The 16,492-nt window shown below is 31.6% G+C and overlaps 1 protein-coding gene across 1 annotated transcript; it reads left to right on the top strand.

Annotated features, from left to right (window-relative positions):
• The first annotated feature begins 12,085 nt into the window (after positions 1–12,085).
• Positions 12,086–16,105, top strand: LOC107026584 (UBP1-associated proteins 1C). The gene is made up of 6 exons (XM_015227604.2): positions 12,086–12,288; positions 12,379–12,453; positions 14,342–14,472; positions 14,923–15,382; positions 15,571–15,684; positions 15,787–16,105. Exons 1-6 carry the CDS (start codon positions 12,202–12,204, stop codon positions 15,850–15,852), a joined length of 933 nt encoding a protein of 310 aa, XP_015083090.1. The 5' UTR covers positions 12,086–12,201; the 3' UTR covers positions 15,853–16,105.
• The last annotated feature ends 387 nt before the right edge of the window (positions 16,106–16,492 follow it).

Below are 16,492 nucleotides of genomic sequence, written 5' to 3'. Positions count from 1 at the left end.
AGGCGACGAGGCGTGGTTCAATCAACAGGGCGTCGATTGCCTCCTTCGATTTCACTTAACCATTTTTCAAAAAGGCCATTTTAGAAACTCTCTGACCAAAATGACGGTTGTGCAAAATGGTGGGGGTCCTGGCCGTCGACTGACTTACGGCCCGTAGGTCGAGGTCTCGTAGGTCAAGCCTGCATTTTTTGTCAAGTTTTTAGTTTGGTAATTTAATTAAGTTCGTTATTTAGGGGGTTTATTAGTGTTAGGGGTTGGTTAATTAGGTTAGTTAATTAACTATATAACCTACCCTAAGTCTAAAACCAAACTTAACACCCCCAAATTGCTCTTCCTTCTCTGTACTTTCCTCTCCCAAAGAACAACTCCATTGAAGGGCTAGTTCAAGGTCATTAGGGCAGAAATAAGGGTACTTTTCTTCATAAATATTTAACAAATAACAAGGTATGGGAACTCTTCACCTTTGGGATTCCTTTCCCCAAAGGGCTCTTCAAAAATTGGTTTTCAAAAATATGATTTCATATGGGTTTCTTTCTAATACGAAAGTGATTTTCTAAATTGTATTTTCTATTGTTTCTTTTGATTATTATGCTTAGATTATGATGTATTATGATTCAATTATGCTAGTTCTTGATGAGTTAACCTAGTTTATGGAATAGATCATGAAATTGACCCAAATTCCTAACTCTAGGTTATGAACTAGTGTTGAATTGAGTTGTAGTGATGCAATTGACTTCATTATTGTGTTAATTACTATTGATTGAAGTTATTACACCTATTATTGGATTGAATTGACTTGGTTGATGGTAAGATCATGATAATGGCTTTCGAAGGAGATTGGGTAAGTCTTGATATCTTAAACCTTTACTTCAATTATGATGGCTTGTACTTGGTGATGAAGTTCAATTGAAGTATGTCTTGTAATCGGATTAAGTAGGTGTGGTATGATTATTCAATTTAAATATCTTGATTACGTGATTGTGATATTATGCTTAAGATATAATGATATTAGGCTGGTTATGAAGTACATATGTGCCTTACAATGATGAAATGATGTTAAGGTGCTAATCTCACCTATAAGGGTTATAATGAAAGGTGTACTCATGCAATTCCTATTGAGCTAATGACTATGATAATACAAGGAGCTATTCTCCTATAACCTAAACTAAGTTATGATTGTTAAAGAAAGACATTTCAAAAGAGACTCTAGCTTAGCACCAAGTGAACTAGTAGTAAGAAGTATCCCTTCCCAATTAGGGAAGGTAGGTTCACTATTGTACTCATGAGATTGGAGACTGTAATGCATATAGCATAAATAGGGTCTCAAACACATTTCCTAGTTCTTGAACTATGTTACACCATAGGAATACTAGCTAGTGGATCCACCTAGATGTTATGTTCATGTTTTGGTACTACCTTGACAAGTAGTCCACCTTCTTTCGGTGTAGGGTTTCATGACAACAGATTCCACATTAGCTCATGTGGTCTATGTAGTTTAAAGCAAGATGTTCCCGAAACTAAAATAAAGTAATAAAGTGAACTCTAACTAGGATGACTTAAGGGATTTCACTTAGTCTAGGTAGGGGTATGGGACTCTACCTATACATTGCACTAGTTGTCCATGAGGAAAGTCTTAGGAGGATGTTCTTATGCACTTATAAAGTGAATGATATGCATGTGTTGACTTTATATGGTTTCATGTATGAACATGTTATTGCTCTATTATTGATAAACTATAATGATGGCTACTCTTAATGCTATGTTATGTGATGTTAGGCACTGTTTGTGATCCTTTATTTGGTTTACTTGGTTGAGTAAGGTTATGAGGTTTTACTTGGTCATTGCACTTGTAGACTTGATGGGGGTTGTGAGTAAGGTTCTTGCATATGTTGTTATGACATAAACTCTTACATGATTTGTTGATATAACATGATGTTGGAGCTGTGTTGGCTATGGTTCTAGTATGCTATTAATCATGTTGGCTTGGTTATACTTGATGATGTTGTTCTTGTATTGAATATGCTAATGACTTAAGGATTACATGGTTATTGTCTCTTATGTGTTCTTGATTGTGCATAAGGCTTTTCAAAGTAACTTGGCATGGTTTTATCAAATGTCCCTTTTTAGCATGAGTCCTATGTTGTGTGTGCATATGTTTCCATACTTGGTACAAATGGTGTACTAACTCTTATTTCTCCCTTTTCCCCAATATTTTAGGTTCTAGTCATTGAAGGGTTCGTGACCACTTTGCAAGGAAGGCTTGGAACATTTCTCCAAGTATTGGGTATGTCCTCAAGTTCCGAGCGTGATGTCTTTCTCTCACTCTACCAATGTTACATTGCTATAGTATAAAGACAATCATTTCACTCTTGTTGTTTCAAGATATTGTTGTAATCCCTAAGTGGCATTGATACATTTGTGTAAGGGCTATGCCCATATTGTTCTACTCCGTTTAGATGGTTTAATATGAGACATCCCTATTAAGACTATATTGTGTATTTATGTATATGTGGCATAAAATTAGAAGACTAAGTAAGCTTCTTATTGTAAGGAGTCTAAGTAAATTCCCTATATATGTATTATGTGTATGCGAGAGGTCTATGTAAATCCCAATGTAAAAATAGATGAAAAGTTTTAATTTTCCCGCACTTTTAACCTATGAAATGTATTGATGAATGCTAAGATGGCTAGTCTTAGTACTCTCTGAGGACGACGACACCGGTTACGTTTAGGGGGTACTTTCGGATGTGACAGTTTATTACGGGTAACAATAAGTCTTAAGTCAGTTTTGGAAAATCAATTCACGCTTAGAACTTGGGATAAAAGAGAAGAAAAGAAGGAGAAGGGAAAAAGATCAAGGCTTTGCCAAGAATGCTAAGGAATTTCAAGTGGAATTTATCGAGGGTGATCCCTATCAAGGTATGGAGCTCTTTCGTGTTGGATTGATTCATCTACACACCAATCCTTTTGAATTCAGAATTTTTAGAACTGATTACATGATTAAAAGTGAATTCTTGATAAATATCGTTAAATCCTTATTTAGTTGAGTTGATTTCATGTCCACTAATGTTGACTAGTAGTTTTCTATGTTGTTTTGAGTTAGATCTGATGGGTATTGAAGGTATTGATGATCCTAGGGGTTTAGGGAGGAAACCATGGAAGTTTAGGAGATTTAGTATCAGAAAATGAGTTCAAAAATTCGTCAGACACACCTGGGCAAGTCCAAGCGTGTCGCCCCTGTAGTGCGCCAAAAGAAGGCTTCAATAAACTAGGGACTGGCATGGTGCACCACCACTACGCCAGAACCCAGCCTCAGTTACTTGAGGCTGGCGCGGCGCGCCACCTATGCGGATCGGCGTTTTTCACCTAGTTTTCATAGTTTAGCCTTTTTAAGTCCTTCTAAGGTACATTAACACCCTCCAATGATTCTAATTACTTCAAATGATTTCTAGACACCTAGAAATCACTATAAAGTGCAAATCATAACCTTGAATCAATTATCCAATTCAAGGAAAGTTAAGATCAAAGTGAAAGAAGTTTAGAGTCAAGTCTAAAGTTGAGAAGTAACTCAAAGTAAAGTATTAAAGGTTTTCAAAGAGTTGTTATTAAAAGTTTTTAAACTTTTTTTCAAGGCACAAGTTTCAAGTCAGAGTAAAGAGTAAAAGTTGAAGTCTTTCCTTCAAAAAGTATAAGGGAACAAAGTATTTCCTAACGGAGTTAAGGTCAAGAGTTTCAAGTTAAGCAAAGAGTAAAGAGTTGAGTTCATTTCTCAAAAGTTATAAGGTAACTAAGTAATGCTTAAGAGTTATAAATGCTTTTTCACATTTTTTTAGCAAGAAAAAACAAGCTAGACTTCCAACAGAGCATTTGGCTAGTTTTAGAAAAAAGATAACTATGATTTCCAAGAGAGCTTTTAAACCTAAGTTTGAGCAATTACCTCAAACCAGAGAAGAAGTTGTTTTTAAAACATATGAGCTAAGTATTTTGGGAGTAGTATTGAGCACCGATATGGGGATGTGAGTTCATATTAACTCAAGCTCCCATAAACCATGTAGCTAACATGCACAGAAGAAGGGTCATACTTTTTAGATGATTCCTTAGTGCCTTTTAGCATTGACTAGTGGATCCACTTAGTAGTTCAGGTTCTATAGTGATGACAAGATATAGGACAGTCCTCTTTCAACGCGAGGTATGACGTTGTACCATCGCTTAGGCTCATAGTGATGGTTGTCGTTTAAAGAATCTCCCACAAAAATTATACTACTTTCATATATAAGTAAAGTTGAGTTTTCCATTACATTTTCTTTAATGATCTAAGTTGTTTTACTGTTTTACAAAGCTTTATATATATCGCATGTGTTTTATTACTTTATATTAAGTCCATTAATTTCATGAGTTGAGCAGATCCAAGGTAAGTTCTTCTTACTCCTTTCAAGCTTAAAGTTGTTGTTTAGCACTCCAACTCGCATACTCGTAGATTCAATGTACTGATACCAGTTGGTCTGCATCGTCTTATGATGAAGACGCAGGTAATCATGATCAGCATCCAGCGCCTCGTTGATCCAGTTTGGGCATCCAGAGTTAGTGGTGAGCCTCCTTCCTTCGGAGGACTGTTTTGTTGCTTTCAGTCTTTACATTTATAGAATGTTGATGGGTTTGTCCCAATATTCATATTTATATTATAGAGACTTCATAGACCAGATAATTCATTCTGAGTCTCTATTTATTTACGGATAGTTTATCATGAGACTGAAGTGTCATTTTGGCCAAGTTATTTTACTTTAAGTAATTATTTGAGAATGTATCGTTCTTATAATGAGCTAAGTCTTCCGTTGAGATAAGTAAGTCAGGCCAAGGTTCCTCTCAAGGACATCAATGGTCATTGGGTGTCGGCCACGTCCAGGAGGTAGGCTCGGGACGTGACAGTTCCAGAAGTTATTGCCATCAGAGGGGGGGTTGAAATTCTATATTGACATATAATTCACACCTCACATAATAAAGATAGGTTCTCTAACAATGACGAATATTCTAAATGGTATTTGGATTGGAGGTCAAATTCATAAATAGACTAAGGGAAGGAATGGTTGTAACGTTTCAACATGTCATGATAAAAGGAAATACCTTGACATATTTTTTTGATAACCTAGTTTTTTATTTTGCTAGTATCTTTCAGCTAAACAACTTTCAAGAAATTCGATCTACTGAGAAAAAAATCATTAGTTTAGATAAGAAGCACACATCAAATTTGAGAGTCAGGCAAGTTAACAGCCGATCAAGAGAAATAAGCTAATCATATAAAAGCATAAACACAACAAGCAATCCATAGAGAATACAAAATTCAAAGCAAAGACGGTAAAAATTCAACACATTCATAAGAAGATAAGATATTATGAATTCCAATGTCTATTACCTAAAGTTATTTCAAGTTTGGTTGATTGGGAGCATTGCATCTGGTGAGAGCTTGAGGTGTTTGTGGTAGTTCCACGCCAAAACAAATGGACATGCTTTGCAATATTAACATTTGCTAATTAGTTTTTTCTTCTGTCTATGAGTGGCGATATGTATTTCGACAAAAAATTTTCATATTATTGTTATATATGTACTAGTCTCACTAAACACCTCGTGAAATAAAATAAAAATAATAATATAATATTAAGAAGAGAGAAAAAGTATTTTTTAAGAGAGTAAAATAGAGAATTGAGTTGGAGTTGATAGTCTGTAAAAATAGAAAATTTTATATTTGAAGAGTAAAATAGACTGTTGTATTGGAGATGTCCTTATTCCTTGAAACCCTACTTTAATATAATTGTATACCAAAACTACATTATTACTTTAACAGAAAATCTACATGGTTATACTCATCCCGTATTTCACACATATTTAGACATTGTATTCGACTAATTTTTTTCCTCTCTCACATATACCATCCATATTCTCTCCCACACAGTAACTCCGCCAATTTAACATGATTTACTTTTAATTTCTTCAATTTCGAATAAGAGATTTTCCTTAGACGAGATACTACTAACAATCTATCCCACAAAATAAATTAAAAATAATATATAATAACTTCTATTTATCCTCATTGGCTTAATTTACTTTATATTTATTGGGGTTGTGGATTGAAGTATCAAAGTTAGTTTATTATTGAGGTATATCAACTATGTCATGAACAATTCAAATTCTGATACGACATTGCGAGATCGAAGCACAATGAACAATTATACAAATTATGTGATTGATGGTATCACGATACCTTTTTGATATATTAGATAATGATAGGTCTAACCCATCGGTGGCCCCTTGAAGTTGGCACGATGTCTCACTTAGACACCTTAACTGAACAATGTTCATTTTAGACACCTTAGGTATAATGTGTGTGTATTACACTCGCGAATGATGTGTAAAGTGATGAATTAGATCACGACACTTGTCTTTTATGTCAAAAGTAATTTTTAAATAATTAATATAGAATTAAAATAAAAACGGACTAATAAATTAATGACATGTAATATTTTTTCCCCATATAATTACAAAATAAAATAAACTCCCCAAATAATAACAAAATAAAATAAAATTTTAACTACCCCTATAACTCCAAATCGCCTACTCCAAATCCTCATCCCATCGTCTTCTCCAAATCCCTTAACCCCATCCCCAAACCTTATCGCCTTCTGCAACCACCCACACGCTTTCTCCTCCAAATATCCGATCCTTTTTTGTATAACGTTGTGCAACCAGTTATTTTTTCTCCAAATAAATCTTTGGCGCAAACAATTTAATGAAGAGGTTTATTAAATTCTTAATTTTTTTTAAAAAAAAATCATCATTTTTGTTGAAACCTTTATTTACAATGGATGAGAATCAGCTTGAGTAAAATGGTGGCTGACAATGGAGAAGAAGATGAAAAAAATAATTGATAAGTAACTAAATAATCACATCACACACCTATCAATGAGTCTATCACACTCATTATTCATGTAAGCAAAAAGTGTCAAAATGACACTATGAGATTCTACCTGAAGTGTCTAAAATGAATCGCTTGGTTAAAGTGTCTAATTGGAATATTGTGTTAACCTTAGGAGGTCACCAATGAGTTATGCCTTAATTAAAATATGAAAAAGGGCCAAAAATACCCTTGAACTATTTGAAAAAGTCTAAAAATACCCCTCATCTATCTATTGGGCTAAAAATATCCTTCCATACATCTTTTTGGTCCATCTCTACCCTTAAAACTAACAACCACTTTTTTAAAAATTATTATTATTATTATTATTATTATTATTATTATTATTATTATTATTATTTGTTACATGTCATTTTCTTATTGGATAAATTAAATCTCAACCCATTTAATTTTTTCCACCCACCCATTGTAGTGACCATGACACAAACCCAATAAGAAGACCCATTAAAAAATAATTTTATTGAATTTTTCTCTCCTAACCCAAGCTTCTTTCTTCTTCCCTCTTTTCTTATTCAATTCAAAATATTCAAGATAATATTCAATCAATTGATTTAAAATGATTATTTGTGAACTCGGCTCCTTAGGACTTCAAAATATTAATTAAATATTACATGAGATAAATTGACATCGAAATTTTAAAGTAAAATCAGTTGACAATTTAGAAGAAACAAGAGAAAAACATTCCACTAGAGATCAACTTTAGAGTTAAGACAAAAAAGATTGTTACCAAATTCACTAGCTCTTGAAGAATTTGATCAATGTTAGAGTTTATTTTTAATTTTACTGTATTAGGGTTTGATGATAAGTGTAAAAATAATTCCTTTTAGTTATTAGCTTCCTTACTTGTATGCATCTTGTGTAATGTGGATGGCTAATCTATCATCTATGAAATCTATCAGCTTTTGTTAATTCATGAGAATTTGAGTTTGCATAATTTGTAGAATTTCCTCTGTTACTGTTTCTCAATTTGTTAGTTTCTTTAATGGTAGCCTCGAATGTTCCCAAGTTTTCTCTTCAGCAACTGATTTATTTTTTAATGGGTCTTCTAATTGGGTTTGGGTCATGTTCACTATAATGGCGGATATAGAAAATTAAATGGGTTTGAAATTTAATTTATCCAATAAGAAAATGACATGTAACAAGTAATAATAATAATAATAATAATAATAATAATAATAATAATAATAATAATAATAATAATAATAATAATAATAATAATAATAATAATAATAATAATAATAATTTTTTAAAAAGTGGATGTTAGTTTTAAGGGTAAAGATGGATCAAAAGCCCAATAGATGGATAGAGAGTATTGCTAGACCTTTTCAAATATTTGAAGGGTATTTTTAGCCCTTTTTCGATTCAAATATTCACCTAATATGAATTATCATAAAAACACAAATTTAGGAAAATCTCTAATTTGAAATTGAAAAAATTAAAAATAAATCATGCTAAATAGGTGGAATCTTTGTGTGAGTTTTTGGCAAAAATTATCTTTAATCTATACCCAAAATTTAACCTACATCCTTAAAGTATCATTCTTAGCAGAAAACATCCTTCAAGTATTTTTAAAAGTGAACAATTTTCATCCTTCTACTTGAATTTATCAGAAAACTAACAAATAACATAAAAATTAAGCATCCCTTTGTAATTATTTATTCTTAGATACATAAAAAAAATATTATCGTGAACTTTTTCGAAATTGAGTTTCGTATTATGCAAAATCTTTTAGTTTGATTTTTTCCATGTAATTTAATATTAAAAGTATTATTAGCTGAATATGTTTCTTCTCAATTAAATATGCTAGAAGCGGCGTTTGCTGGAGAATTCCGCTTCTAATAATGTTAAATGAAACTCAAATGCGAGACATAATCAACATTTTAATTACTTAAATATCTGATTGTCCCAAAAATTTATTGATCTAAATACAATTTGACTTTGAAAAAGTTAAGATAATTAAAGTTCAACTTCTTTTCGTTACTAAATGAGAAAAAGAGTAGATCATATATCATCACACCTTCCAAATATTTTTCTTGTTTTAATAAGTAATAGTGTCTAAGATTTTAAATATTTTTTAGGAATATCTTATAGCAGGTGATAAAATTATGTAGGAAAACTTTTTTTTAATAGTCACGTGAACTACTCGTGTTTCTATAAGACCCTTTAGTTTTTTGACGATATCTAACAGAAGGATAAAAATTGTTACTTTTAAATACTTGGATGATGTTTTATGTTAAGAATGATACTTTAAGAATATAATTTAATTTTAGAATATAGTTTAAGGATGTTTTTGGCCAAAAACTCGTCTTTGTGTGGGAGCGAAACTACGAATAGAATAGATGAGACAAAAAAAATTAGCGAGACATAATTTCTAATTATGGGTGAAATAGGAAATTAGGTATAATCAAGTTTCCTTAAATATGTGGAAAAATTAGTAAACTAGTCAAAAAATATAACATAATTAGTAAAAATCTTCATACTTTAAAAATATTAGTAAAAATGTCAAAAATGTCATTATTTTAAAAAAAAGATTGTGTATCTTAATTTACTGTCTATTTTATCTCTCTTTCCTTTGATTACACGTTTCCAATTACTCACATATGTTAATAAAAAATATTTTATCTCTTTCTTATATTTACCTATTAGGATTCTACTCCAATATTCATAATTTATTTCTCTCACTAATATTAGCCTATTATTTCTCTTCCGTAATTTTTTTTCTTTCAGAGTTTGAATGCATAATCATCCTTTTGATTAAGAATTCATCCTTATCCTATTTTAGATTTGTTTTATGAGTTTTTAAAAAATCTGTCAGAATAATTCTTTATAGTTCAAATGTTAATTAAGATTTGATAATTTCTAAAATAATCTCCAATAGCTGTATCTAATTACTAGAGTAATCCAACTTAATCATCAAATTTCTAGCGATTTTTCATCCTTTAATCTATGTATTATTCAAAAAATAGCGGATGACGTAGGATCCGCTGCTAAAATGAGGAAAGAGAGATGATCACAACAATTGCCGGAACCAATCGGCGTGTAAAACCTTCCTCAAATTCAGAAAGGAAATGGAGAATTTTCATCTACTCGTGGAAAACTTGAAAAGGACAATAAACACCAAATAGTTAATGAAGAGGTATTTAATTATTTTTGCATGTTTAATATTTTGAATGTTAAATTGAAGTTGTTAAATGAACCATACTTTCAATAATTTTAGGTTAGTATGCAGTTTGATCTTCTTTTGTATATGTATTCAAAATTTATTTAGTATGTGTTTTGGTATTAAATGGATTTGCAAATGTCTATGGACACTGTCCACGTCTGTATTTGAGAATATTTTTGTTAATTCAGTATATGTATTTGTATTTCCAATTCTTTTTTTTTTTTTGTATTTTGGAGAATAATGCTACTTGATTATTTTCTAAGTCGAAGTAAGGATATATACTAACTGTGTTTATTGTATTCATTGGCTATTATTTCATTGTTTTTTTATTCAACTAATACTCCTCATATTTTCTTTATATTAAAAAAAAAACTATCCAAATCATTAACAAATACAGAATTAGAGATGTTAACAGTATTTTGTATCCAAGTTAAAATGTCAAGTCATTAAGAAATACAAAATTAGAGATGTTAACGTATTTTGTATCCAAGTTAAAATGTCAAGTCATTAACAAATACAAAATTAGAGATGTTAACAGTATTTTGTATCCAAGTCTAAAATGTACGTATTTATAATATTTCTTGCATCATGTTTTGAACAAAACTGTTTTTTCAAATTTTAATGAAGTCTGCCAACATATATGTATGCTAAACAAATATTAATCATTAACAAATACAGAATTAGAGATGTTAATAGTATTTTGTATCCAAGTTAAAATGTCAAGTCATTAACAAATACAGAATTATAGATGTTAACAGTATTTTGTATATAAGTCTAAAATGTTTGTATTTTTAATATTTCTTGCATCATGTTTTGAACAAAGTTGTTTTTTCATATTTTAATGAAGTCTGCCAACATATATGTATGCTAAACAAATATCAAAATTGTATTCAGCTTAAACACTTACAAAATACACTACATTAATCATATCCTTTTCGATAAGAGATACAAGTAGTTAAATAAACAGAAAACAAAAAAAAAAATTCAAAACACTAAAAATGAAATTACAGTACTATTATCGTAAAAATTGTAACTGCTTCAATTGGTTCCGTTAGGGATACAATTTAATTTAAAATACTAAAACAAACAATCAATGAAAAAACCATGTCTTCCAAATATATATTTTTATCTTCGTATTTAACTTCGAAAAAAATTCAACAAATCCACTAAAACTAATTGTTGATATGTTGTTCATGGTATATTCAATTTACAATGAAAACAAATACGACTTACAAGTATTTACAAAATTTCATATCAAAATTATAATCAATTAGAAAAAGTTTGCCTATTGCGGGTTACCTCTCCTATGTGGTTTGTAAGCTATTGCATAGGAGCGGAGTTTTATCCTGTGCGCACCAAAAGATAGCAACTGCGATTTTTCCTTGTCATCAAAGAAAAAATTTAACCAAATTGGTTGAACTCCTAGTAGAATAATCCTTATCCAAAGTTGTTTGTCAATTATTATTTTTCTCCTGTTTCGTTCAAATCTTTATCAGAAAAAAATAATTTATTAATCAAAATAAATTAATTATAGATTAAGTATTTTCAATTGAATCTTGAAAATAAGATAAAGAGAGAATGCATCAACTATGGGATCAGCTATGACTATTTAGTTTTGAATTTTTGTAACTAATGATACTTTTAAGCAATTGTTCCTTTTTTAAAAAATTCTCTCCCTTAAATTTCTCATTTTTGTTATTTAACATTTGTATTTTTTCAATTAAAACAAATAATAAAAATTTAAATAATACATAATAAACTAAAATTTTAACATTTTTACGAAATATTAAAAATATTAACGTTGAGTCCTATTAAATGTCAAAATATTGACATTTTAAAAAATTTCCTTAAATATGTATGTATAATAAGACCAACGGGCCGAACTTCTCCGAAAAATATTTGGGCCCTGAGGAAACAATGGCCCATGCTACTAACTTAACTCACCTTGTTCGCTGTTTACTCTTTCATTTGGATTTAACACAGCAACGCCATAGCTAGCCTTTGTGTTTTCCTCAATCCCTAAAACCCTAACCACCCACCATTTTTTGTTTTCCGGTTGAATTAGTTCAGAATGGTTTGGTTTCAGTGTGAAGATTGTGGAGACAATTTGAAGAAACCCAAATTGGCAAACCACTTTCGAATGTGTTCTGCTTTTAAGGTGCCTTTTTTTTTTCCATTGATTGATTCTGAATATAATTACGAATTCAAGTTAACTTATTGTTCTTTTTTTTGTGTGTGTTTTCTTAAGCTATCTTGCATTGATTGTGGAGAGACTTTTAGTCGTCAAACTGTGGAAACTCACACCCATTGCATCTCTGAAGCGGTAATATTCTCTGCCTCTTTAATGTTCCAAAGCTTATTGTGCCCTACCCAAATTCTGATACTTTAGTACTAACTTTTGTACATGGAGTATTTGCAAATATACATTTCCTTTTGACAGTTATTTTTCTCTTAACTAGCTTGTAGAATAGGAGTATTACGTAGCAGTAAGTTCTATATCCAGTGTTATCAAGTATCACTGATGTCGTGCTCCATAGGCCATACATATCTTTCTAAATTAATAGCTGAGTGCTTAATCAACAAAATGATCGTCATTCTCGCTTGTTGCAAATTCTTTAGAGAGTTGGTTACTAAATGTTTCATGCATAATTTCATCTACATGTGTTTTATATATGGCAGAAAATACTTTCCTATTTCCCATTTGTGAAATTATTTCCAGTGTTAGTTACCGAAAATTTATTCTCTTTCTCAGTAATGAAATCACTTTCCAGTGTTTGGTTAAGGGAAATAAGTTCATTTGATTGATTGAAAGGGGAAAGATGACATGCCTGCAAATTTATTCTGTTCCAAATATCACAACTCGTGTTTGGTATGATGGAAAATGTTTTCTACGGAGAATAATTTCCTAAAAGATGTTTTCTAGTTTCCGGCTTAGTTTCTAGTGTTTGGTAAGCTTGATGGAATATATCAATACCCGAGCTCCAGCCTTGCTTGCGTTCTTCACCGGCGCTCGCCAGATGTATCACTCATCCCGCTCCCCACAAAGCGGTCAAGGCTCTTCGAGTGCACTGTAATTTTTACGGGAATGAATCACATATGTTGGTTTAAGGAAATTATTTTCCTAGGGAAAATGACAAAATGTTTGGACAAAACATAGGACAAATAAAAAATGTTTTCATCCATACCAAACACACCTTCAGGTCTCCTTTGTTTCATTAAGGTTAAGACGTAGGAATCTGAATGCACATCTGTCTCTAGATCTGAACATTGAATGATTTAGACTGTTTCTTTTTCAACATAGAATGTGCATAATTTATTTATTTTTAAACATAAACATATAATTAAAATAAAAAATTATATTTTAAAAATATCTAAATTTAATAAAATAAAATCATTATTTGAAATAAAAAAATAAACATTTATGTTCTCTAATGATTGTGGGATGGTCTATTGTGGTGATGATGATCGGTATTGTAATATGACTGCTATGAGAAAATCAAGAACCCATTAATTTAGGCTCATAAAATTTAGGCAACAAAAATTGTTCTCTTAGTGAAATGATCAATTGACAAAAGTAGACCAATTACAATTGCAAAACAATGAAAACTTAGAAGAAAGAGGATGAAGTAAACATTAAATATTATACATCAGTAGATTGAAGAAATGCTTTATTGCTGTCGCTGCTGAAAAGATATCTCTTGGAATACTCAAAGCAAAAAACTTGTCACATGTCTTCTATTTTAACCATTGATCTTTTATCAAAGCATATTTAAAAAAAAGAGGCTGCTGGATTTTGTAACTTCAAGATCCAGAATGTAACATACTTGCTGATGGTAGAATATCTCACTCTTCATTTCTCTCTATTTTCTCATAGAAATCTGTGTGCTTTATTTCCTATTTGTTTCTATTTGTTTGGCTTAAGTTGTGGCATCTTGTTGGTCTTTTTAAACTCCAATTTCATAAATGAAAACTATCATTAAATGCATAATAAAGATGGGAATTAGATTCGATAATACCCAAATGTGATTTGATATACTAGTTAAAAAGAAAATTATTGGATTGATTGAAGTTGAAAGAGACGAGGAAGAACAGAGTTGCTTTGATAAAGGAAAAAAAGGAAACAGTGCGTGAGTTTGAGTGAGAGAGAAACAAAAGTGTGGTGTGTCTGTTCGATTGGTGTTTTGATATATACAGATTTGTATTTTCTTCAGGAGAAATATGGTCCAAAGGGCCAAGGAAAAGCTTCAAATGGAGCTCCTGTCAAGCCCAGCAGTGATGCTAAGCAAAAGCCTGATGTAGACATCAATGTTGGATTGTCAGACCGTCCACCTTGGTTTTGTAGGTCTGGTGAAGCTTTTTATCTTTCTCTTGTTGATTACGCTTTTATAAGAATTGAAGAAAAAGGCTATGGATATTGCTTGACATGAAATGACAATTTTGTTGAAACAGATCAGATCATCCTTGTCCAATTTAATGTTTTTATTGCACTGATGCTTGCATTAATCTTGGTTTATAATCACTGACTCCAAGTTAGAATGATCTTTTGCCTCTTATCCCCTTATCTATCTGAAACTTTATAACTACTTAAATAAGTGCTTCTCTTTCCTACCTAATTACTCTATTCCTTTTTTCCCTCCTTTTTTCTTACTGGCTTGTATAGTTGTATTATTGGGTTGCGAGACTTGTTTCTGATGCTTCATTTGTTAATTTTCTTTTCTAATGTTTTTCTTCCTTCCCCATTTTCTGAGATTTATATTCATCCTTGTTTGACCTCAAATGTTTGTATCTGCAGTTTGTGTAATACCAATGCAACTAGCAAGCAGACTCTACTTCTCCATGCTGATGGTAAGAAACATAGAGCGAAGGCACGAGCTTTCCATGCTGCTAAGCAGACTGAACCAGCTGATGGTGGTGTGGATGTCTTAAATGATAATAATCAAAAGAGCGAGATTCCTGAGAACAAAGCAGGTGAGGGATTGAAGGAGCAAAACTCAAAAGAAGCAGAAAATGATAATTTTCTTTCAAATCAGAAAAGGAAAGACAGGGAATCTGAAAATGGTGGTGACAAACTTTCTGCTGAATTAGATATTGGTGAAGTGATCCAGGTCGAAAAAGAACAGGAAACAAAACACAAGAAGAAAGCCAAAAATGAAACAGTGAAGCAAGATAAAGCTGTCGTGGATGGGTCTAACAGAAACGACAGCAAGAAGAAGATAAAGTGGAAGAAACTGATCGCATTAGCTTTGAAATCTGTATGTGTTCTCCCCATTTCATCACTAATTTGCAACTTCTCTTTCATATACATATTCCAACTTTTTTTTCAAACATCTTCATGAGCATTTCCTCCTCTTTGATTCAAGAGTCTTTATGTATCACATCTTAGAGGCTATTTTATGTATTGTCTGGTATCTCGCTTACTCTCTTGTTGCATTTGGGCCAGAATTCCGATGGAGTTCTGAAGTTGAAGAAGCTTAAAAAGATCGTTCTGAAGTCTGTGAATGTGTCTGGCATGGTAGAAGACGAACGCGAAGTCAGTGACACAATTGAGCATAAGGTCAGCTAATCCTATCCAACCTCATCAGTGTTTCTTTCTTTCAATCCTTTGGCTAAACATGTATGGTGCTGATGTGTGATTCTTTATTACTGTTCCGTGCAGATAAATTCAAGTTCTAAATTTGTCGTTGATGGCAAATATGTACGATTGGCAACCAAAAGTTCCTGAAAATTCTTTCAATTCAGACGTTATAAATTTTACAACCAATGTTTTAGGCAATCTATTGAGGAAAAAGAAAACAATCTAGAGCCGAAGCTATAAAACAAGCTTCATTTATACCATCAACCTCTACTTCAATTTGAAGGAGTCTGTTCCGAAATTTTGTTTGTGCTAGATTATAGATATTAGTTTCTGTAAGAAAATTGTCATGGCTTTTATTTTATTTTGTTGGTTTATCAGCAAATTTGTGTGTTCTTTTTAATGAAGAGCGTCAAGTTCTTATTATCTTCACTCTCATATCTCAACATGTTTGCTGAAGATTTTGGGGAATTCGAAGTGTTCATTTCAAAAAAAACTACTTGCTTTAAAATGGTATCTGAAACTATTTTCTGCAGCAGAAGAGCAACTTGGAAAGAAAATTTCCACCTTAGAAACCTAAGCGTTTAGAATTTTCAGGACAAAAACACCAAACTTTGTTTGATCCCAACCTTTATTTTCTGAGTTTTTTTCACCTTTTAATGAAATGAGATCACTAATGCACATCCCAGAAGGTGATATCTTGGACCAGCCCATATGGACTGGCAATACTGATGGCTCTTTTAGTTGTATGTCTGTTTGGCAAATTATTAAACAAAGGAAAAAGGCATAA

The sequence above is a fragment of the Solanum pennellii genome, chromosome 7, assembly GCF_001406875.1.
Source record: "Solanum pennellii chromosome 7, SPENNV200".
Lineage (NCBI taxonomy): Eukaryota > Viridiplantae > Streptophyta > Magnoliopsida > Solanales > Solanaceae > Solanum > Solanum pennellii.
This window is presented reverse-complemented; position numbering and strand designations above follow the sequence as displayed.

Excerpts from the sequence above, each read along its gene's own strand:
- LOC107026584 (XM_015227604.2), top strand. The coding sequence starts at position 12,202 with ATGGTTTGGTTTCAGTGTGAAGATTGTGGAGACAATTTGAAGAAACCC. Across the intron at positions 12,289-12,378 it reads GAATGTGTTCTGCTTTTAAG|CTATCTTGCATTGATTGTGG; the intron begins GTGCCTTTTTTT and ends TGTTTTCTTAAG. Across the intron at positions 14,473-14,922 it reads CGTCCACCTTGGTTTTGTAG|TTTGTGTAATACCAATGCAA; the intron begins GTCTGGTGAAGC and ends TTGTATCTGCAG.